We start from the raw sequence: 24,545 nt of genomic DNA, 5'->3' as shown, positions 1-24,545 counted from the left end.
CAGACCACGCTACGCCACTCAGTAGCAGATTACTTGGCAAGTGAATACGGGTTGTTTTTTTTTTTTTTGGATTTAAAAAAATGGAAAAAGAAAGAAAGAAAGAAAGAAAGAAAAGATGCAGATCAAGAGAATGAATAGGAACACAAAGAAGAGGAACACCCAAAGTGGGGCCCGTACCCAAAAATCGCTAATTGTCTGACTACCAAACAATTTCCTGGGATAAGGAAAGGATGAAAAAGGAATGATCTTTATTACTATCACCAGTTTTACGTAATCCACAACGTCAATCCCCTCAACAATATTATGGCACATGTTCATGTGATGGCAGTAGCTGCAGCTCTCGCAACTTTATAAAACCCCTTCCCTTTTTTCGCTATTTCTCTCCTTCCCAGCACTCGAAACCATGTCTCCCAGCAAGCTTGATTCCACTGTAATCAAATTTTCTCTCCCTCTCTCTCTTCGTCTTTGTACATTCATATACGCATGTTTTACATGGCTTGTTTACATGTCTTTGATGCTTAATTCTGCAAATTTTTTGACTTTGCTTGTTGGGTTGTTTGCTTTGCTGTAATAAGGGTTTGTTTTTCAGTCTATCTGCTGTTGAGTTGTTTAGTTGCTGCTGAATTATTGTCTTTTTTGATCACTTTTTTTTTTCATTTTTATTTTTTGTCGTTGGTAGAGCAACTTTTGGGTTACGGTAATGAAACTGATATAACAGAAATTTTGGAAACTTTAATTTGATCAGAAACGGATAAATGGATGAAAATATTGAATTGGGCATGTAATACAGAACATAGGGCTTCTGGAAGTTCTGAACTTCTCCTACAATTTTGTGGTTTTTCATAAACTATGAAATTAAATTATCTTGTTGGAATTTTATTCTTTGCAGAGTAAGTTTTATGCGTATTCATGCACATGTGATGTATGATTACTGCTATAATCTCTGACTGTTGATTCATTACTATTTGTCTTTGGTTGACCCGAAGTATGTGTTGGCCTGTTAAACAGGCAAAAGGATGTTTAATTCTTTCTCCATGTCTATTTTGTCGGAATTCATCGCTTCTGTTGTTAGAGTCGTTTCAGCTGCATAGTAGCCAACCTGCTTTTAGCAGTTTCTAAATCCGATCTTGGATCAACATATTTATGGAAGAATTGACCAAAGTTTAATGTTGGAACTATTCTAATTTCCGTATAAGAAGCCACGTGGAAGAGTTACTGATGATTTTCTCTTTATTAGGATACGTATGTTGCTGGCAGTATTCTTTCCTTCTAATAGATTTTTAGACATTTATGGAATCATGAGGCAGTCTGTTTTGCATTGTTATTTCTAAATCTATAGGTACTGCTAACTTTTTAATGTGTTGGATGGGGAACAATTATGAAAAAAAATAAAAGTGAATGAGGTGAAACTACTAATTATTTTTCAATCTTTAAAATGCATTAATTAATCTAGGCTTTATTTGATTGTTGCATATCTACGTGCGTTTTGCATCTTTAGGCTTTTCTATAAACTATAAAGCACAAGCAAAGAGTGTAATGCAAAATCATATTTGATTGAGAATGAGCAAATGACTAAACTGTAATATGTATTCAAACAAATGCTTCTGTGCAGACGTAAAATCATACTTTTTTGATCAAGTAACAAATATAATAATCAACCACAGCCATAGAGAATGAGATGCAATCCTTCATCAATGGGTTCTTTGTGCGAGTTAACATGTATTACCATAAAGTACATTGCAATCATTGTCATCAATTATATCCTTCATTAATGGTTTATATATCTTAAAAAGGCATATATTGTTTTATGGTTGGGATCAATGTCATATATATCAACTTTGAACAGGCTTCCTTTGGAAATGGGGATGCAAGTATTTCTTGCTCAAAGCCAGAGAATGGTTTGGTTGATTCACTTTCTCTTTTCCATTCTGAGAAGGCAGTGGAAGAACTCCTTCAACAAACTCCTGTTGAAGGAATGGATGAACATCTAATAGAGTTCTCAGAAGCTTTGAGAAGTATGTTTATTTCATTGTTGAAAGCATTTATGTCTTCCAATTGAACTATCTGTTGTTTATTTCATTCTTGTAAGCCTTTATGTTTTCCAATTGAACTATCTGTTGTTTATTTCATTCTTGATGCTTATATTATTTTGAATACAATACTAGCTGTTGCAAAGGCATTAAGACGAGCTGCTGAAGGAAAGGCTTCTGCACAAGCTGAGGCTGCTGAATGGAAGCGCAGATATGAGCTGGAGAGAACAAGGAATATACAGATGGAGCGTAAAGGTTTTTAAGATTAAATTGCATAGCTTTTCTGTCATATGTCTTTCATATGTTAGGTATTTCATAAATAATTATTGATGATGCAAATTGACCTACACGACAAAAAAAAAAAAAAGCTTGAACCTGACTTGAGAAAAGCTACAGATGAGGTTTCTTTTGCTAGCTGTTTGATTTATACCTACAACCTAATCTAGCTCAGTTAAAAGATATTTCTGAGATTGTCAATCGCTTAATTGAATGGTGCATATCCAACTTCATTTGTCTGGTTTGTATCTGTACTTGTCATTGGTCTTCCTCCTCCTAGAAGAACATGCTTGTTTTATAGACAATTTGTTTCTTGATGGCCCGATGTTTGGTATTTAGCCTCTTAACCTTATAACCATTAAGAAGGTATAAAAAAACACCTGCAATGTTCCTCGTTATGTGAATTATTTTTCAATTTGGCATCTGTTCGTATGTATTTATTCATAGGAAAACACTTCATGAGCAGTTATGCATCTATCTTTCTATATTTCTACTTGAAAATGTCCCTGCACAGGGTAGGTAATGAGTCACTTTTGGAATGTCATGTATCTTGTTTACACAGTTCTTTGTGATTTTTATGCCATTAAACTAAATAAAAAATTTTCCTTAGTTTGTTAATTTGAGTATTTTAAATGTAAAGCATCTTTCAAGTTATATAGCCCTATAATTTAAGGCTCCTATTGTCACATTAATCAAAGTTATGGATCTCTTCTCGGATATGTCAAATCAAGATATCTATAGCTAGTAAATGCACCAAAGAAGGTTAATGGATAATGATAATGCTAATGGCTAATATATAAACTTGATATGATAAAAGATCACTTGCTTCATTAAGTATTCACGTTCCTTTTACTACTTTGTTGTATGTTTCCTTGAACTGCTAATACAAAAATTAATGTGATGAAAATCTCCACTTCTATTTGATGTTATTTCATTTCTAGTTACAAACTGAAGAAATACTCATGTTGTAGTTTTTGAATTCTCATAGCTTTGGGTTACTTGAGCACCAAATTGAATTAATGCACCTTACATATTTAGTGCCTTGAGGATTCTGCTATGGTACTAGATAATTGAAAGGTTTTTGTTTGAACTAACTGAAGAAATACTCATGCTGTAGTTTCTGATTTCTCATAGCTATGGGTTACTTAAGCAACAAAATCAATTAATGCCACTTACCTATTTAGTACCTTGAGGATTCTGCTATGGTCCTAGATAATAGATAGGTCTGGTTTGGGTGTTCTGCGAGTTAGATTCTATGCAATTAGATGTTGCTAATCAGTTAGCTTCGGCAAGCAATTTTATGTTGCCAATAATTTGTTTGCTGAATATTGGAAATCCCTTGACACTGCTATCAGGAGGCTTCCTTCCATAATTAAGTCACTAGATTTGACTTCCAACTGAATACCAGTTAAGATGGAATTTAATACATCTTACATTGCCTAAAGACTTAACATATTTTAGTTGGAGAATGCGGTATTCCATTTAGACTCATGTAATTTAAAATACTCCTCAAAAGGCTCCAAAACAAAGCCTCTTTGCTCACATGTTTTTCCTATGCACCTGATTGAAAATGTGCATAAGGAAGGAAGGATGACAAGGTGCTTTTAAAGTTAAATTAGTCTATTTGAGTTACTATGACCTTTGATAAAAATATAATCTTCATAAAGAAAATAATCAACAGAGTTGAAGTTAAACCAGGCAGTTCTCAAAAGCATGATCTGTTTTCTATTTTAAAGTTCTGCAGGGACAAGTTGCATGTCAGCCCTTCGGGAGGCTGCTAAGAGAAGTAATAGTTGTTCTTAGGAACTTTATAGTTGCTAAATAATTTTTTGGAAGTGAAATAATGAAATTATGACCAGCAATAGAGGAAATGTGGTGGGCTAGTTTTCTTATCTGAGGTCTCACTGGGGTTAATGTGTCAGTGACATGCTGACTCAGACTGAAGAAAACTAGCATGAGGATCCTTACTTTCGATTTCTTGATATTTCTTCGAAGTTTGATGAAGTACACCAAATTGATTGAAGCATGAGAAGTACCAATTAGACTAAGATGGATGTATATTTGGGGATAGGAAAAGAAAATTTGGTTAATACTTAGTACCTAACCAAACATTCTCCTATCAATAAGTTGCATAAAATTTTGATGATAAATCATCTTAAGATTACCCTTCTTTTATTAATTGGTTACTCTTCCATTACTTGATAATTTTTAGCTAGCACTCTATCTATAAGTTAGGGAATCCCCATTTGTCTGATTCTAATGTAACTGTTAACTTTGAATATAGCCTTCACAATTTTTTTATGGTCTTTGAAGGGCTTACTTTTATCTAATTAATAGCTTATATTTGATATTATAGTACCATTTTTTTACCCATTATTTTTCAAACCCTAACAAGAAACATCATATATGAAGCCTGTTTGCTTTTGACTAATTGGCTACTCCACCATCTACATTGGTTATAACTGTGATGGAACTAAATGGTCATTCCAAATATTTGCTTGAAGTGTGAGCCCTACCTGTGAACATTATGCCATTTTCCTTCACTTGACCTTGCTTCATGTCATCTCTTTTGCTTAGATGGATCTTTGTCTTGATGTATTTTATTTGTTTCAAGATTTGACCCGCAATTCTTACTGCCAGTTAACTTCTTGAGCAACTTTAAGATGCTTAAGCCAGGTGAAACAGGGGTTTGTAAAATAACTTTTAGGTATTTTAAAAGTTGAAAGTGAGTTTCTGGAGACTAAAAGCTGAAACTCCAAACTAGAATTTCCAAAAGAGTTGCAATGTGAAGCTGGTAGACACATTTAATGCAATGATTATATACAAATTATGTTTTAAGTTATTTCAAATAATTCTAATACGATAACACTTGTCGAAAAGCTAAACTTCAACAGTACTTTTTATGGCAACTCAAGTTGGGCCAAAGAGACTCTTATTCTATCAATATTTTACTAATCTTTTTTCATCCTTTGCGTCTAAACTGGATACTGGTCAGAACATTCTTAACCAGCCTCGTTGATTTCTTAACTTTCAATCTAGCCTGGTTATGAATGTGTCTCTCAAGTTTTCTACTTCAATTTTGTGGAGCACGAAGTCCAAAAGATATTTTGGATCGATATAGAATAAAGTTAAGACTTTATTTGGATTTCTCATTGGATTTACTGTATGATATGGAGAGGTTTCTAATAGGCTTGATTTTTGAAAACATCATAAGAATTTTTCATCACTCTGAATATTTGGACAATGTCTTCGTTTTTCTTTCTTCTTTTTTTTTTTTTTTTTCTCATGAACAATTTTGCTTTCTTCTTCTTCTTCTTCTTCTTTGAAGATCTGCTCTGCTCGTCTTGTGTGATTTTCCTTCCTGCTATATAATAATAGTTACTTATCATAAGGAGGATAAAGTTGTACTCGCTTTATTATGTGGGAGCAGCTTTCGGACCTTCCAGTTTTCTTGTTTCATACGTAATGACAAATTAGACAATTTGTTTGGTTTTTGTAAGTTTGCTAATCAAATTTTGGACTCATTATTATCAGATTCTGGCTATTCCAGTATCAGGCAATAATATTTGTGAAATGCTTCGAAGTTGGTGGACTCGGACTTCTCTAGATAATGCAACAGGAATGATAAGAATTATGCTTCCATGTCTTGTCTCCTGGGATGTTTGGAAAGAACGAAATAAGAGAGTATCGGAAGGTATTTGCTGAAACTATCGCAGTACTATCAGTCATCTTGTTTCTTCCATTAAAGAATCATCACGGCCTATCTAAAAGAATGTGATATTTGTTTCACTGGTTGGGATTAGTTTTCATGCAAACTTCACAGCATCCTGAAAAACTGTCAAAGCCACAATGCTTTGTTAAAGTTACTTCACTTGCAAGAGTTTTTGGGAGTCTATGGTTAAAGGTTTATCTGATGCTTATGCAAGTCTTTGGTACAATTAGCTCTATTAGAGTTGTATAAATGGTTAGAAGGAAATGAAATGGTTTGGGTGTTTAAGAAATGTATTTTTTGTTCTCTGAAATGGAAGCCAAGTGAAAGGTTGGTTGTTGCACCCTTGGCCTCTTTGCGGAGGATAATGGATTCTGGAGATATTCGTCAAGTGAAGCAAATTAGGTGTAAACTATGCAGTTAATCTTCCCTGTGATAATGCTTAAATAGGGATGGTAATAGCTCCATAGAGTTCTACTTGTATATTAGTAATATGGCATACCTTAGCATACGCATTAAGAGTTTTAGTTGTAAATTTCAATTGACTTCAATCATTCACTTGGGTGACATTGTCATCATCCATATTTTATCTTCTCAAAGTGGGGTCTATTTAGGGGTTTATTGGAAATGTTCAACATTTTTGCATGAAATTGGCTACTCGAGTTACTTGAACACACTTATTTGGGCTTCAGAGCTCTGGAAGGTTTTCTATTGCATCAGAGAATGGCACAAACGTCTCTGTTTCTCATCTCTAAGTGTCATTGTGTATCAGTACAAATTCATGTGTAATTCTTAAAATACAATAGATTTGTAACTAGCTCTTCACTAATTACTTTTGTGCTCAGGCTTCCATTCTCAACTTTCTTTATGTGGTGTATCTGGCATTTAAATTTCTAGTGTGCGTTCTGTTACAACTAGTTTTATGAAATGCCCCTGTAATAATCTGTTCAAGTTTTTGTCGTCATTTATTGCTTCTCCATCTCATATTGAATTTTGTTACTACAATATGAGTAATTAATTGTTTCCTTTCCAACCTAGTTTTATTTTAATTTCTTATTATTTCTTTTCAATCCTGAATTGGCAGAAGCCATTATCTGAGGCCAATGTTTTTTCTAATAATTTTTTTATGTTTTAGTCATGCTAACCCACTGGCAAGAAAACACTGACTATTTGATTATAAAAATAAACCTCCTCATGTGAATATTTACTCTCAGTGCCTATTTTGGTTGATGGGCTAGCTCATGACCTCTCAGAATCAGAGTAAAAGTAATTAAAGTGGTTTTCAGAGGTTTTCTTCTTTTTTTCCCTTATAGATTACGTTGGATAGCATTGAGTTTCTTTAAGTACCGTATCGTGAACCCTATCCTTTTCTGGCCATTCCTACATTTTATATTGCTGAACCAACTTGCAGTTGTTGGTTTTTATATTTCATTTTTCCATTATACTTTCCCCCCCCTGGGCAAAATAGCAAGCTGGCTGATTGAGGCACTTCACTATATAGTTGGGATCTTCTTCAAATAGATGTTGTTATCTAAAGTTGGCGCCACCGAAAAGCAAAAACAATAGTGGATCATGATGGTATTCGGTAGACTGGGTCAGGGGAAAATGATAAAAAAAAGCTTTACATTCTGTTGTTGTATGGATTGCAGATGTCAAGCATACGATTGATGGTATACCTCTTTCAGGAAACTCTTATGGGATGTAGCAGATCTTTTATCAGAAATCTTCTAGCACTTTAGGCAGGAGAAAAATTGTTGGACTTTCCAACAGATATCATTTAGTGGGGCATTCCAATTTATCTTCCATATAAATCCTTGATAAAGATCTTGTTTGTACATTGCTACTATTGAGATGTCAAGAGTCCTTAGTTTCTTGTGTTCGTCCCTATGTTAAATATTGGGAGGAATTATGCTGGTGTGGAAAATTCAAGATACTTGCTTTGTTTGGAGTAGAAACTGGTCTCTTTATGTTATAGACCAATATGGAAAGGTATATTGGATCTGTACAAAAGTTAGGAAACAGCTTAAACCCATCTGATTTTGAGAGATAAATATATGATCAGGAGACATTGAATGTTGTCCTCATTACGGTACTCTTCTGTGTCAACATTCAAGAAATGTGGGGTGGGGGGTTTGGTTTGCACTCCAGATTAGTGCTTGCTTCTCAGCCATACTTAAGTCTTATAAATATGGCCGTAGGAACCTGACTTAAACATGTGAAATTCTTAAAATTATGGAAAGCCTATTTGTTTAGGCTTGTGTATGTCCATTAATCTATGTTGTTCTCATTCTCATTTTTTGCTTTTGAATACGTTGACTAACTGGTAACTTTAGGTCTTATATGCTTTTACTTCCTCTGAGGAGCACTAAGTTCCTGTACTTCATAGTCATGATTATGGTTCTCTATTGCACTTCTTGCTCTTGTATGTGTTGACCTTTGTATCTTGCTTTAAAGTCTCATATAAATGCTTTTACTTTTTTAAAAAATTGCTAGCTCGAATTGCGGAGCGGTTCTCTGCAGAGCAAAATGGGGATTTTGATTGTGGGAAGGTAGAGAACTCGGACAACCAATTGGTACAGCAGAATGAACCAGATGAGCATTCCGAGAAAGGCTGTATGAAGCATGGGATTTGCTCCCACGAGGTTCTTCGGGACAGAGAATCAGATTCCAATTCCAAAGGGGATCATAATAAGATGATGAGAAAGGTACTGGTTTTTCTTATTAGCCTTCCACTTTAAATCAGTTAGCTTCTCTTCTGGTCTTGTACACTATCACCTGTCTGTTTTGATCTTTTGTCTAAATTTTACCATTTCCTGATGTTTGTTATGTTATTTGTTTTGTTTGGACAAAATTTTGGGAAGCTTTCCTTTCATGTTGTTGCTCTTATTTCAGGATTCTGTTTTTCCATATTTCTTTCCATAACAATGTATGCATTTTTGCAAACTAATTTTGAGGTACCTACAACTGTAGCCTTTAGGTAAACAAATACAGAATAAGTCATAACAAAGAAACAATATCCAATTCACAGACTGTGAAGTTATTACTACCATAAATGCTTAGATTACATAATTAAAAACTATGTTTCCCGAGACAGGCATCATTTAAACTTTCATGGTGGTGCAAGGGTGAGAATGGTGATCAGCACAAGCATGACATTGTCTCTTTTGAAAAGGGGAATATTACGACTGCAGAACGCAGCAGTAAACAGGTATTGCTTCCTATATTCTGTTAGGAAGCTTTTGTTTGCTGCGATTTTGTAAGTAATTTAATTTCTATATTGTACTGATATAAGCTTGTTTTGTTTCTTAGCATCTTCTCTTAGAATATCGTTTGAATATGTTTGTTTATTGTGCCTCCTATCTGTCATCTAGTGAATCCTTGTTTCTTTTCAGATTTCTCTGAAGTGGGAATCTGACCCACAGACTCTGCTTATTTTGACAAAACCAAATTCAGTCTCTGTCCGAATTCTTTGTGCACAAATGGTCAGGTACGAAGTTGAAATTGATAACTAGTTTTCATTGTGCAATTCTGAATGTGAGTTTTCATGCAACTTGCTTTTAGTCTTATGCCAATCACTGCAAATCTTTTCAAGACATTCAAAATAATTTGTGTTTTATTGTGCTTCACTTGCTTTAGAGTTTCTTGTGTTCTTGCTTGGAATCAATTCTTTTGCATCCTGCTTTTTTATCTTTATTGAAGTGGCTTGTCAATACCATGCCATCTCTCTTCTCTGTGCCTTCCCTGAATGACTCATCCATGTCCTATGGTTTAATATTGGGACCTGTCGTATTTGTTTGATGTGACTGTACTTTGGGAAGTAGGAGCCATCCAAGGTTAGATGCGTATATGCTCTTAAATGTATTTGCTATCTTTAAAGCTAAAAAGGTTATAGTTTCTTTGGAGTGCATTTGGATGAGGGATTTGGAGGAAATTCATTCGTAGAGGGAATTTCAAAATTTTAAAAACAAAATTACTTTGTTCGGCAATATAAAACTGGGAATTGTCAAAATTCTTGGAATTTGGATGAGGAATTTTGAAGGCTCAAATATGTCATTTCAAATTTTACCTCTTGAGGTGGAATTTGTAAAATTCCTTGGTTTTTTATTATGATATCAACATTTATTATGTTTCCTTGTTTTACACAACTTTTTCTTTCTTTAATTTTAACTAAAGAAACTTACTTTCAAATATAGTTCTTGAATTTTTTATATCCATTACATAAGTAAAAGGAAGCCCCGAAGGCTTCCTCCTCTAGCCACGTGGAGGTCATAGAAGAAAAGAAAAAAAGTCTTGAAGGAAGAAAAAGAGAGGTAGAAAGAGAAAGAAAAAAACACGTAGAAAGAGGCCCATGTGCAACACACGGGCCATAGTCTAGTTATTTATAATATCTATATATTTTTACAAATCTAATGACACCCATATTGCATTTGTTTTTTATTTTTTTCTATCCTAATATCATTATTCTTCTTCTATAATTACCTTTTTATCTTATCAAATTCCAATACTCAAATTTCATTCTAAAAAATAGTCATTCAGATAATACAATTATAAATGCTTTCATGTTAAATTGACGCATTTTAAAATGCTTTCATTTCAAAATCTTTCAAAATTTTAAAATCCCTTGTCCAAATGCACCCTTGAAATATTTTTGCAGGTTACCCAATACTTGAAATTGCTATCAGCTCTGTTTGAGAAATAAGTTTATTCAAACTCTCACTTCCATATCGAACAAGAAATTATCAATGAACAATACTTCCTTTTTCTTTTTATTGAAAGTGGCACATCTTTTGTCCTTTTCCTTAAATTTAAAATAGAACTCATAGAAGATAGAAAATAAAGAAAACAAAGGGGACCTGAGCTAAGCATGCTCTTTTTTTCTTTTTTTTTTTTTTTTTGTGAAGCTTGTTTCTTTAAAGGGCAAATGCCTAAGTTAGGGCACTTGGCCTGGAGGGTTGCATGGTGCTTGTGCTAGATTGCACTGTCACTTGACCACCTGGTCAGAACAAATGTTTATTGTGAAGAAATTTCTGCTTTTGCTTGTTTTCTTAAAAATTAAAGGTCCTAATTATTTAAAAAAACAAGGCACTGCAGGGTGTCCTAGTTCTTGCTACTAGATTATAGGGTGATGGTGTTTGAGCTGGTTGAGCTGTATGTGATATTAAATGTTTTAAGATAAAGTTTCCAATATCTTGGTATTGTACTTATTATTCTAAGGCTTTTCAACGTTACTTTAATTGTTGGTCACTTTAGTTCTCTGGATTGGCATTAACTTCTTTAACCGTGTTGGCTGTTGTCTTTATACTCTTACATGCCAGCATGGCTTTTAAAGGCCAAAACTTTTTCTTTTATTGCATATTTCATTCTATCTGTCTCATTCTTCATCTTTAATCCAGATGGTTGAAAGAGAAGAAAAAATTAAACATTTATGTCGAACCACGCGTGAGAGTTGAGCTTCTGACAGAGTCATCTGACTTCAACTATGTACAAACATGGAAAGATGGTGAGCAGCTAGTCATTGATGCTTAATCAAATTCTGCTTATTGAAGTAGTTGCTTTTACATTAACACCTAATTCCTCATGAATCAAATATCTGATCCTTGGCTCATTATATCTTCGATGCTGGCTGTACAGTAGCTTTAAATATTGATGTTAAATTCTCTGGTTTGTTTTGGTGGCTCAGAAGTCTTTGTGGTTATTTTGTTTCATTTTCAGTTTGATTTGCTTATGTTGTTAGACTTTCAATACACTGTTTCTCTACTCGTAGTTAAAAGTCACAAGCAACAGAATGTGATTTAGGTTGCTAACAAGAGAAAAAACTAGGTTTAAGAGATTTCCATGTTGCGAAACAGTAACCTGGGAACATTGTAGCAAGAAAGAAAAAGAAGAAGAAGAAAGAATGCAGGAAATTCTCTATTTACTCTAATAAAAAATTCTCCAAGAATTTTCCTTAACAAAAGCATTTATTATAAATCAATTGTATTAAATATGCAATACAAAGAGATGTAAATGGGAAAATATTAGCTTGTTCTAAATAGAACTCTCAAACATCTAGACTAAAATTTGTAAAAAAGCACAGGTATTATAAACTAAAGTTCACATAAAGCCCTAATTACTCAACTAAAACTAAAGTACCCCAACAGCCATGACTAAAGCCCATTCTGTTAAATCCAAAATTACCAAAATACCCCTGAAATGCCAAACCTTATTTAAATTCTTAAAATTTTTATGCTAATGACCTGCTAACCCCAAAGACGCCTTCCCTAGGCCAAAGGGGCTTATATTTTGATGAAGAATCTTGATCTTAACCTTTGGTTTCCTAGGAGGATAAATTTTATCTAAACTGATGTGCCATCACTTGTTATATTGGGGAAATACCTGACCTGCTGTTTAATTTTCCTAAATTGGTTAGAGTACTGATTTGGCTGTTGAGCTAACTGTGGGCCAAATGCCAGCATATAAAGGGTGTCATTTGAGGTTGGCAACCCAAGGCTCAACCTGAGCACAACCTTTTGTGTCGATTAATTTCTTCTGGGTTCCTGTTTTTCATGAATCCAATTGGATCAGGTCCACTCTTAGAAATTGGGTTAACTAACCTGTCCCGATAATTCTTATAATGTTCATTTGAAATTCTTTGACAAAAATTGAGGGGAAAAGGATGAAAAAAATACCAAAAATAAAAAACTAAAAATGTTTTTGTTTGTGGAACTAAGAGCCAATCCAATCTGACTGCCTTGTTCTTAAGGAAATCAGATCTATTCTAGGCCCAAACATCTATTGAACTGAATTTTATCCAACCCAATCCAACAAACTCAATATGAATTGCTGTCCTTAATGTCAATTATCTTTTGATATAATTCTTTCAAAAAAAAATGAAGTGCCTCCTTTTGTTGTATTCACATATATACCTTCTGGCTTCCACTACTAACGATATTCTGGGTCATATCATAATGCAAAGAACTGACGAAAATCATGTAAAATTATTCCATGCGGAACATGCACTTTTATTAATAGCCCTTTAAGTGAACTGCTTAAATTACTGAAAATTGAAATTCACAATTTTCTAAGTGAAATTTGAAGGTGAAGGGAGGACTTATTACAGAATTTAGCATTTTATTAGAAGTTAAAACCATGTTTAAAGCTTTTAGACATGGACCTTATTACCTCTTAAGATTGTTATAATTTATTTTCCTCAGGTTCTGTTATCATCCATTAGTAATATATACTTTAATGTATGTAACATTAGTATTACAAGATAAAGTTGGTTATAAAATGGAATTTAAATTCAGTATTTCGAGTTATCTAATAGTTTTAATTAAATTGGTTCTTAAATTTCAAAAATAAGATCTGAAAGTTATTGTTTTTAAATTCAGTGCTTATTGGAATTTGGAGCTGATGGTTGTGTACTTAATTTTTAATTATTATGTATCTTTGATGTATATTGTCATGTAACTTTTTTTTTTATACTTATTTACAAGTTTATTATGTTGCTTTTTAGATAGGGAAATTTTGCTCCTACACACAAAAGTTGATCTAGTGATAACTCTTGGTGGCGATGGAACTGTTCTATGGGTATGTTGTTTCAGTTTGATTGAACTCATATTTTTTTAATGACATGATAAACCTTTGAGAATATCAAATGACATTTACATTTGACATTTACAGTTGAGAATATTGAACTTTGGTTGGTACAATTCACTTTTTGTGTTAGAACAGATGGCATTTACATTTAGTTTTTTCTACATATCTTTATGAGGGATTTTAAACTTTGTTAAATGTTTGTGCCCTCTGCCTGGGTTTTGATGCTTGTGGTGTACCATCCTAATGATGAGTACCCTTTAGAGCCTACTGGAAACATGAGAAGAGATAGGTAGTCTGGAAAATTGTTTGCATTAATGCAAGGAAAGTTAGTAAAACTAACTTTGACTGCATTATGCAGTTGATTCTGAGACACCTTATTTCTAAATTGGGGAGGGTTGGTCTGTAGAAAATGTGAAAAACCAGTGGCTCTCTGCTGCTTGTGTTGTTTCGGCTGACACATCCTTGAAATACTTTCTCATTTGTCATTGACAAGTCTTATATATATATATTCATGGCTGCACAATCTTTGTAAGTTGCAACCTTGTTCAATTTGAGCACATCTATGTTTTTGTCATCACCGAAAGGGAAAATTTTCTTAATATTAGTAATGCACATCTTCATCCCAATCCTATGGGGATTTTCATGGTTTTAATCATTTGTTTAATGTTGAAAATTTGCAACTCTGAAAATGGATTCATTAAGGGACTGATCCTCATAGAACCTCCTTGGCCCTCTGAAATTCTATAAGAAATATTAGAACTATTGAAAATAATTCTAAAAATACTAAGATTTGCCCCTTCTTAAATTGGAAACTACAGATTACATATGGATAATTGGTTACTCTAGTGTGCCAAAAGTGTAAGGTATACTTGTGTATAGGAGAATTATTTGTCTATATTAATCAGATTTTTTATGTAAAGCTATGTGATTGTTAGTTTCTTGAAACTTCTTTTTCCTCAAAACTTATGATCTTTCAAAAACAATTAAAATAAAGAAAGAAGGTTTGTGAGTTGAAATATTTGTTTCAAGACTTTGATAGCTTGAGACAAAATAACATTCTGTGCTTTTTTTAAAAAATAAATTTTCTAAGATGATTTTATTTTCATTTTTATGAAATTAAAAAAATACGTATTTTGTTTGTTTTTGGTGGTTTTTATGAAATTCAAAACTGCCCCAGTTGACATCATTCTGAATCCATCCCTGGGTTCTTTTCTCAAAGTTTTAAACCATCAAGTCTTTATATGGAGACAGGTTCTTCAACATGACTGAAATCATTGGAACAGAACTTATCAATGCAAATAAATCTTGCACCCTTCGAATTTCTTCTGAGCTACTTATGTTTGTTGTTTTGTTATTTATTTTTAATTTCTTCTTAATTTATGCTTAGCAGCATTTGTCATCTGTTTTTCTTTGCAGGCAGCATCAATGTTCAAGGGACCGGTTCCTCCAATCGTTCCATTTTCTTTAGGGTCTTTGGGCTTTATGACTCCTTTTCGTATCCTTTCATTTTTTTGAAGTATTTCTTTAATGAAAGATGAATGAATTGATGATTGAAAATGGTTGTTTGAACATTCTTTTTGGATTTTAAATTGAGAATGCTTTTTAACTTGCTTACAAGAATTAAAAAGGATATTCTTTGACTTGTTCTAGATAGTGAACATTACAAAGAATGCCTTGATTCTGTCCTGAGGGGACCTATCAGTATAACATTACGACACCGCTTGCTGTGCCGTGTTGTTAGAGATGCAGCTAAAAATGAGTACGACACAGAAGAACCTATCCTTGTTCTAAATGAGGTTACGATTGATCGTGGGATATCGTCGTACCTCACAAATCTGGAATGCTACTGTGACAATTCCTTTGTGACATGCGTGCAAGGGGATGGTTTGATTTTATCAACAACATCTGGTAGCACTGCATATTCATTGGCAGCTGGCGGATCAATGGTCCATCCACAGGTACTTTCTGATATTGTCATAACTGCCATCAAATTGGAAAATTCATGCTTGACCAAAGAACATAAGAACTTGTCAGATGACTTAAATTTTTATATGTTGCTTCCATATAGATTGGTTTCTTGGAATATAATACTTTATGGTACTATATTGAAACAAAGATTTACGCTAGTACTTAAAAATTTTTAAACTAGTCAGTGCTGGTCAGCTTCCTTGAAACACTGTATTAATTAAATGGTTACTTATAAGCTATGGTTTAAGAGCTAATGAACAATTAACATGTGACGAGGGCATTAAGCAAAACAAATTGTTTAAAGGAAATTAGATGAGTATATTCCCTTTGAACTCAGACTGCTAGACGAGATGGCTAGTGTATTTCCTTGATAGTGGAACAAACAACAATTTTGTCTATTTATACAGTAGAGAAATGGTGATAATGCCACTGCCCACAAGAACAGTATTTAAGTATGCTTTGCAGATTGTACAATAATGATAACAACAGTAATAAGAAAAAGTAAATGTCAATGATAATGACAATGAAAATATTGTCATTTTCTGCAAATTATAATTTTGGGTTATGTGTGGACTTCTATTAAATGATTTCTCTGTTATTCTGCCTACCCGGTAACACTTTGGGAAGTGTGGATCCTCATGGAATTTCCTGGTGAAAAATAAGACCCTGATGAAGTCAATTTCGTATCGTGCATGATGCGTGTTAAGCATAAGACCGAGGTTCAAATGTGCTTTAGATCTGGTCATATGTTATGGTATAATATCTTGTAAAGAATTCCAGATGTTCACTGACAGGAAGCAACAGTTTGATGGATATAAGGCTGATACCAAATGCTTCAGGGCTCTCTTGGAGTAACAGATTGCTCAAGTCAGGACTCATTTTAACTGCAAGGTTAATGAATTAAAAGAACATTTTTGAGTGTTTGGTTGGAAAGTTTAATCCTTCAGAGCATCAGTAATTCTTGATGTAGATTGTTATTCAACCAAATTAGATGTCTAGGAAATGAAATATTAAGAATGAAAAAGTTAAGACAAATGCCTGGTAATACTTAGAAGCCTAAAACTTGACATTTTCTGGAAGTTATAGATAGCAGCAAGGCAATTAGAGAAGATGCTTGAGATAGAGATGTCAAACGAAATTTACATGTGCTGTACTTAATTCTGATTCTAGTCAGCTAAGCCTTGAAGAATGGTTCAAGGCAGGGGCATCTATGGATAAAATTGGCACAAGGTGGGCTTTTTGTGGAATATTATCTTTTGAAACGGATAGTATCAATGAAAGGGTGAAAGAATCTGTAGTTACTTAAAAATGGAGTATTGTTCTTGGTTTATTTATCATCTTTGACAAATGAATTGTTTTTTTTTTTTTTTTGCTTGTGGAGATCTTCTAAATGAACATTGGGCAACATAACGGTTGCTATTTTATCATAGGTGTTTCATAATGTTGTTTTATTGCTACTTGTTTTTCTGTTTGGTTTCAGAACCTGATCGTGATCATTTAGCTAAAAATATATTGCTCGTACGCTCTTATAATTGTAGGTCCCTGGTATTTTGTTCACACCAATTTGTCCACATTCATTATCCTTTCGACCTCTGATATTGCCTGAGCATGTAACAGTGCGAATAGTGGTGCCTTTTAATAGCAGAAGTCCTGCTTGGGCATCATTTGATGGCAAGGACAGAAAACAGTTGGCTGCTGGGGATGCTCTTTTGTGCAGTATGGCACCTTGGCCTGTTCCTACAGCTTGTCAAGTTGATTCTACTAATGATTTTTTACGCAGCATCCACGATGGCCTTCATTGGAATCTGAGGAAGACCCAGTCGTTTGATGGTCCTCGGGATTTATAGGACATATTCCAAACGTAAGCCTCAGCATTTCTAGTTGGAATTCTAACTAATACATGTTATATGTTTCAGTGTCATTGTAGGAAGGGGAAAGATAAATTCAAAAATTCAAATGGCTGTAACTTTTTATCATAGTATTAGTGTCTACATTTGAAGAGTTTTCCCCTTGAGGTTGAAGAAAGGAACTATGTATTTACCTTGCTGCTGGTGATAACGAAAATTATAGTTAAGAGATTATATCTGTATATCATTATGAGATAAAGAGAGGCATAGTAGTATTTTACATTCAAAAAATTTGTCAAACAGAGTATATAGGTTCAAAAATACAAGCATTGGATACATGTCTGAGTTTTTCTTTATTTTTATTTCTAAGTATACAGGGAAAATGCATGGTTTCCTTTCTACCAGCCTATTCCCCTTCTGTCTCTTTCATTTGAGATATTGTTTTCAAGTAGTGCTATTTGATTGTTTTCAAAATTGGCTCAATGCTGCAACATGAAGTAACAAAATATTTATAAATAATTATAATACCATGCAAAAAAGCTAATATAAGACCTTAATAGGAATGTAGAAGCAATAGAAATAAATATAATGAAATATAACATAATTAATATCTATTTATTTCAATAAATTAACATGAGATAAGCAAATGAACATAAAGCTGCCGATTAAATAATAAACCTTCATTAACAAATTGGCCCTCTATGCTTGATTCGAAGCTCTGTTGATCCTTTCAATAAGCAAATGTACAAATCCCAATTCATCATTTTATTGCACCTACGGAGTTGCACATGATTAGGTAACTTGAAAATGTAAAAATTGCTCTTTTAAACTATTATGAAATCTATGGAAACTTAAATTTTAAGAATCCTCCTTCAGATATTGATCAATTTTAGATCATGCATGTCATTTTCCCCATTCATTTTTCATCTTCCTAACCAGTTCCAATGTCTTCTGCAACTCCATTGCCACAAAAATTTGGATATTTATCTATTGGAACTTCCTACATATCTATAGCAATGTCAGCCATCTTTTTCTGGTTTTTTAGTCTCCTGTATACCCACAATTGTACCCAATCTGTTGGTCTGTTTAGTCCCATTGAACTCAAATGGTCAACTTCACCGGATAATAATAGCACTTCTCCTGTCAATTTTCCTACAGACATTAGCCACATTAAGTTCACATTAGTCAGCTCCAAAAAGACCTGGAACTCTAGAAAACCATACATTGAAGCCTGGTGGCGATCAAACCGAACTAGGGGAAATATTTTTTTTGATTCCCCTCCCGCAAAAGACTTGTTGCCTTGGCCTTCGTCTCTTCCTCCATTCCGGGTCAATAAAGACGTCCAGAAGCTAAGAGTACATCGTAACTTCTTGTTCCTGCCGCAGTTCGTATCTTTCGTTCAGTTCTGGAGACATTTAGGCTTGGAGACAACGAAAATGTGAGATGGTATGTAATGGGGGATGATGACACAGACTCTTTTTTCGGTACATAATTCGGTTGAGGTGCTAGGAAAATATGATCACACCCAATATTATTACATTGGGATGACTTTCGGAGGCTATGAAGTCTAATTTCGACTTCTCCAATATGGAGTATGGTGGAGGTGGTTATGCTTTGAGCTACTCCTTGGTAGAAGCATTGGCGCCCACCATCGATGAATGTATTGAGAGATACCCTCACTTGCGTGTCAGTGATCAATTATTGTCTTCTTGTTTGGCTGATTTGGGAGTTGATCTCACCATCGAAAAGGGTTTTCACCAGGTAATCAACGCTTTCCATTTATGATATTCGCTTTCCGGAGAATATAATTTTTCAAATTGTTAAAATCGAATGGCTTCTGGTGATATATAATCCATTTCCTATACCTTTTTGGATTTTGTATCATATCCCAAGGCACAAGTTTTTGTGAATATTATTGTACATTTTTGGAATATTGTAAATATTGCAGATTGATTTACATGGTGATATATCAGGTCTCCTTTCGTCTCACATTCGGTCTCCTCTTGTCACACTTCACCATTTGGACGGTATAAACCCACTCTTCCCCTCCAAGAGCCGCTCTGAATCGATGAACCATCTCATGGAAGCTGCAAGCTTTGATCAATCTCGCCTGCTACAACAAACAATCTGCTACCACAGGCCAACCAACTGGACTTTCTCAGTGTCATGGGGCTGCTCGGTTCATGTATATGAAAACATAATCCCTCGGAGTGTTCTAAGGAGTCCCCTTGAGACATTTGCACCATTCAAGAAATCTGTTAGGCCTCCGTTGAACATGTTTGACACGCGGCTTCCTTCTAATGATCCCTGCCAAACTCCTCGTCTCTTCTTTTTAGAATCTGTCAAGAATACTGAAAGCAACCAAGTTCTTACTACATACAGTCGAACATCACGGTATAATCTGCCACCTTGTTTATCAAGTGGCAATCATTCTGCGGATCCCATCACCAAGATTCATGTTGTTTTACAGGCAACAAGGCATCAGCAGGTTGGCCTCCTGTACAACTTCTGTGGTTGTATTTTATTTTTATGAAGTTATAGAAACAAGCAGAAGTCACCAACGCAGTCAAGTAATGCATATTATATAAGAATTTAATGAATTATATCAATTAAACAAATCAACCAAGGAACCAGCATAAAATTAACTTAAGTTGACTCAACCATCTGATGAGACTTATAAATCTCGAATCTCATGACATGTTTAGTTGAAAGAAATAATTATTTCGAGAAAAATAGTCATTCAAGGATAAGTCGGAAGAGCTATTCTTATCTTTCATTGGTAATAACTATTCCATCCGTGGGAATAGGTTAAAAAAGTTGGTAGATAAAAATACCCTTAATCAATTTTAACAATTACTACCTTATGTATAAGACAAAACCTATTCATCTTCCATTTTTATTTCCCTCTTTACTCATTTACCTCTCTCTTTCTGTGTCTGAATTTCCTCCATCGACCGCACTGATACCACCACGACTAGATAGATGCTTCCGACAGTTAAATCTAGTTGTTAGAGTGCTAGATTGGTGCTTCATGTGACTAGATTTGGCCGTGAATGATAGATCAACCACCGCCACCAGAGGATCTGTTTGGAAGAGACAAGGGTGGAGAAAATTTAGAGAGATAATAAGAAACAAGAGTAATGAAATTGTCATTCGTACCAACCAAACACACACGAGGTTTAGAAAATAACAAAACAGTTGTTTGTGTTATTTTACAGGCCGCAAAAGTAGAATGCTGCGATGTCAAATAGTGGGTGGTGCACATGTTGCAGACATCAAGTTAAAAGGCCCTGTACGAGCGGTGAAGTAATTGCTAGCTGTATGGCACGCTATCATTGAATTTAGATTTCTTTATATTAATAAGCATGTGTCAACTATTTAATCTATTTGTGAAGGTTAAAAAGTTTACTGCGAGTACATAGATAGTAAACAATTCAACTAAATTAGGTTTTTTCTAACTAATGGTAACTAAATTAGGCTTTCGATATTTATATCTTCTTGCAAATTATGAATTTTACTCTCATAAGGTGCCTAATTGTGTAACATAACAAGGACGAGCAAACTAGCTATAGCATCCTTATTGATTTAGTAATGAAGAAAACATGATTTAGAAAACTGGAAGACCTAAGGCAGTATGAGGGTCTGAGAGATGTAGGAAGACAGAGAAAATCTTTTTTTTTTTTATACCAAAAAATACAAAATCATTGAAAAATGATTACTTTTTAAAGTACATTAAGACAGAAACCAAAGAAAAAAAAATAAAAGAAGGTAAGGCTGGGTTGGTCGATTAGAACAGATTACTATATGTACTAATCGTCAAAAATGTTAAACATCTTCCGATTTGCAGGAAACATGGAACTTTCCGCCAAATGGGGCAAATGAAAACCCCTTTTCGTTAAGTCAACTCCCCCTATTCACTCACAAATATCATACTGAGGAAGTGTTTAGATTTTCTCTTCTTTTTTTTTTTTTGATATTCAAAGATTTATTACACATTTACATAGAAACACAAAGATTCAGATACAAAACAAAACAACTAACCTTATGTTGGAAAATGAATAATACTTATGCAATCAAGTTCCAGACTACCAGAAAGAACAAAACCAGAGAATTGTTTTGTATTTAATAGTTTATATTCAATCTTAAAAATTAAATATTAAATAAAAATATTTTTTTATATTTTAATAATAAATTAACTTAAATGATACATTCAAACATTTAGTTTATTGATTGGTATATAATATTTGTCTAAAAAACAAGATTCGAATCTCTTTTTATAATTAGAAACAAAAACAATTAACTTAAATGGATAGATAAGCCTGATTGATTTTAAATTTTTAAGATATCAGCCGTGTCTAATAAGTTTGACCCAACCCATTTGTACCTTCACTAATATCTTTTTTTTTTTCCCTTTTTTTAAAGTGAAATACATTTTTGTAATGCATTGGACATCATTCAAGATTTTTGTTTTCTCATTCTTTCACGTGTAAAATTAATTAGGTCTTCATTTTAAATATCTTCATAACATAATATCTTAAAAAACTTTTAAACTACTTAAAAGAATTTAAATAAACTCTTATTCTTTTATTACGTTAAATCAAATTTTTATATTTTTATTTTGATTCAAATAAGCTTTTATACTTTTATTTTGAATCAAATAAATTCTTATAACCAATAGTTGATTAATAAAGAAAAAATTACTTGTCATTCTATACCACATGGAATTGACATGACATATTGATATGTCATAATATATGATGATGTGACATGATAACATGATTAAGTTGCATTTTTCATCATTCATATTAGTACCACATGGATATAAAATAACAAGTAACGTTTAGACTAATAACAATTAAGCAATCATTGGTAATAATTAAGAGTTTATTTGACTTAAAATAAAAGTAAAGAGGTTTGATTGGAGTAATAAAAAATAAGGATTTATTTGAATATTTTTTAATAGTTCAAGGACTTTTTCTAGTATTATACTTTCTTCTTTCTAATCATTAAATTTATTGAGGTTTTGTGTCTAACGGTATGGAGGAAGTTCTGATACTTTTTAAGTCTATGGTTCAAATTATCTCACTAAATGTAAATTTTATTTTATTTGTTTACTGGTTTTCTCCACAAAGATATTATTTATGATTATAATTTCTACCTTATGATATGTAATCTCATTAAGAAAATAACAATGACAAGGAAAAATAAATTATTTTCATTGAGATAATAATTGAAAGGAAAAAAATATTTATTACTTAGGACCTGTGGGAGATATAGGAAGGTAGAGAAAAATATTTTGTTTTATGACTTTGCAAACAAAGAAAAGATTTACAACTATTAATCGTCCAAAAGTTTGAACATCTTACTTTCCCAGGAAAACAATAAGAACTATATCTTAATAACTAGTCGAATGGGGTAAAATGGAAGTGTTTTTTGGGTTAAATCAAATACAATTATGCAATAATTTCACCCTTCAGACAACCTCTCAAGTTAATGTCGGCAACATTCATGCCAGTCACATATTTAACATCGCAACATTCTATTCTTCCAGCCTGAGAAATAAAGTAATACAAACATCAGTACTTGGAATGAAAGCTTATGATTAATTATAATAAAAATTTATACTAAATGCAATCTAAAGAATGAGAAGACCGACCTCTTTACGCGTTGTTGCCTGCAAAAAAACTTGAATTTTGGTGACAGAACCTGCAGAATGGTTGCCGGATGATGAACAAGGTTGTAGGTTTCGGGGCCATGTCCGATTATAGGTAGTAAGAACCAGATTATTTTCCATTTTCTTGATGGAATCCATAAAGAATACGTGAGGAGCTTCACATGGATCATTAGAAGGCGGTCGGGTGTTGAACATGTAGAATGGAGGCCTACCCTTTTTCCAAGGAGCAAAGGTCTCGAGGGGTTTTCTTAAAACGCTCCGAGGGATTATATTTTCATATATGTGAGCAGAGTATCCCCATGAAATGGAGAAGGACCAGTTGGTTGGCCTGTGGTAGCAAATTGTCTGTTGTAGCAGACGAGATTGATCGATTTTTGCTGCTTCCATCAGATGATTGATTGCATTGGAGCGGTTCTTGGAGGGGAAGATCGGGTTTACGCTGTCAAAATGGTGAAGTGTGATGAGAGGAGACTGGGGGTGAGATGATAAGAGGCCTGATATATCGCCAACTAAATCAATCTGCAGTCAAAATATCACAAGATGTAATATTGTTAATAAAAATTGTGATCTTAATTGCTCTTTGAGATGCAAGAAAAGTAATTTCAAAATTATAATGCGAAATTAATCAGGATTACCTGATGAATACCCTTTTCAATAGTTAAACCAACCCCTAAATCAGCTGAACACGAAGAAGATAGATGATCACTGACATATAAGTGCGGATATCTCTCAATACAGTTATCCATTACCGGTACGAGTGCTTCCACGAGCGAGTAGCTCAAAGCATAGCCAGCTCCACCATATCCCATGTCAAAAGAGAAATCATAGTTGGACTTGACAGACTCTGAATTTGTCCCAATATAATAGTACTTGGTATGATCATACTTTGCTAGTACCTCAACTAAATTATCAACAAAAAAAAGAGTGTCATCATCTGCCATTACATACCATCTCACATTTTTGTTATCCCCCAATCTAAATGTATCTAAAATTGAACGGTAGATTCGAACCTCGACGGGGTTCACAAGTTTGGAGTATATTTTTAATTTGGTGATGTCTTCGTTAACCTGATAAGGTGGAGAAGCTGAAGACCAAGGTAGAAATTCTTTTGTGGGAGGTGAATCCAAGAAAATATTACCCATAGTTTCATTTGGTCGCCACCAGGCTTCAATGTATGGTTTTCTATACTTCCATGTTCTTAAGCAACCGACTAAAACAAACCTAATGTGGCTAATATTGGTTGGAGAATCGCTAGTAATTGTAGATGAAGGTGACCATTTGAGGTCAAAGGGAGTACTGAAAAGGCCAGCTGAAGATTGGTTGCAAAAATGGCTATACAAGAATGTGTAAAAGAAGAAAAGAACAAGAGCTGAAACAGGTAGAAATTTGCATAAAGCTCCAAGAGAAAGATATCTAAATTTTTGCTGCATTGGACTGGAGTTGATTGTACCAGCAAAAGAGAT

At 33.7% G+C, this 24,545-nt stretch overlaps 2 protein-coding genes and 1 pseudogene across 5 annotated transcripts; 2 read left to right on the top strand and 1 right to left on the bottom strand.

The window, feature by feature from the left end:
* The first annotated feature begins 131 nt into the window (after positions 1-131).
* On the top strand, positions 132-17,830 carry NADK1 (NAD kinase 1). 4 transcript variants are annotated; one of them, XM_088809860.1, is made up of 12 exons: positions 132-430; positions 1,847-2,015; positions 2,166-2,285; positions 5,857-6,000; positions 8,509-8,720; positions 9,110-9,223; positions 9,408-9,502; positions 11,409-11,515; positions 13,511-13,584; positions 15,010-15,088; positions 15,244-15,551; positions 17,042-17,166. In XM_088809860.1, the coding sequence occupies exons 1-12, from the start codon at positions 404-406 to the stop codon at positions 17,060-17,062; spliced, it is 1,470 nt and encodes a 489-aa protein (XP_088665986.1). In that variant the 5' UTR covers positions 132-403; the 3' UTR covers positions 17,063-17,166. The 4 variants fall into 4 exon arrangements, with proteins under 4 accessions (XP_088665986.1, XP_007015103.3, XP_007015102.3 ...); XM_007015041.3 differs by having other exon boundaries at positions 136-430; positions 17,100-17,830; XM_007015040.3 differs by lacking the exon at positions 5,857-6,000 and having other exon boundaries at positions 139-430; positions 17,100-17,830.
* A 522-nt stretch (positions 17,831-18,352) lies between these two features.
* Positions 18,353-20,747, top strand: LOC18589874 (uncharacterized; annotated as a pseudogene).
* Positions 20,748-22,690: 1,943 nt separating this feature from the next.
* LOC108663288 (uncharacterized) lies at positions 22,691-24,545 on the bottom strand. Its single transcript, XM_018126887.2, has 3 exons — positions 23,718-24,545; positions 23,065-23,601; positions 22,691-22,960 (listed from the first exon to the last, which is right to left on the bottom strand). The coding sequence occupies exons 1-3, from the start codon at positions 24,510-24,512 to the stop codon at positions 22,862-22,864; spliced, it is 1,431 nt and encodes a 476-aa protein (XP_017982376.2). The 5' UTR covers positions 24,513-24,545; the 3' UTR covers positions 22,691-22,861.

This window comes from Theobroma cacao, chromosome 9, assembly GCF_053813885.1.
Source record: "Theobroma cacao isolate CCN51 chromosome 9, ASM5381388v1, whole genome shotgun sequence".
In the NCBI taxonomy this organism is placed as follows: Eukaryota; Viridiplantae; Streptophyta; class Magnoliopsida; order Malvales; family Malvaceae; genus Theobroma; species Theobroma cacao.
The sequence above is the reverse complement of the archived record's forward strand: the minus strand, read 5'-3'. Positions and strand labels throughout refer to the sequence as shown.

What these genes read in the sequence shown, in the direction of transcription:
- NADK1 (XM_007015041.3), top strand. Translation starts at nt 404, where the DNA reads ATGTCTCCCAGCAAGCTTGATTCCACT. An exon ending in CTTTGTGCACAAATGGTCAG is followed by an intron (nt 9,503 to 11,408) that starts GTACGAAGTTGA and finishes TCTTTAATCCAG; the next exon opens with ATGGTTGAAAGAGAAGAAAA. An exon ending in GGGCTTTATGACTCCTTTTC is followed by an intron (nt 15,089 to 15,243) that starts GTATCCTTTCAT and finishes GACTTGTTCTAG; the next exon opens with ATAGTGAACATTACAAAGAA.
- LOC108663288 (XM_018126887.2), bottom strand. Translation starts at nt 24,512, where the DNA reads ATGCAGCAAAAATTTAGATATCTTTCTCTTGGAGCTTTATGCAAATTT. An exon ending in TTGAAAAGGGTATTCATCAG is followed by an intron (nt 23,602 to 23,717) that starts GTAATCCTGATT and finishes TTTTGACTGCAG; the next exon opens with ATTGATTTAGTTGGCGATAT. An exon ending in AGGCAACAACGCGTAAAGAG is followed by an intron (nt 22,961 to 23,064) that starts GTCGGTCTTCTC and finishes TTTATTTCTCAG; the next exon opens with GCTGGAAGAATAGAATGTTG.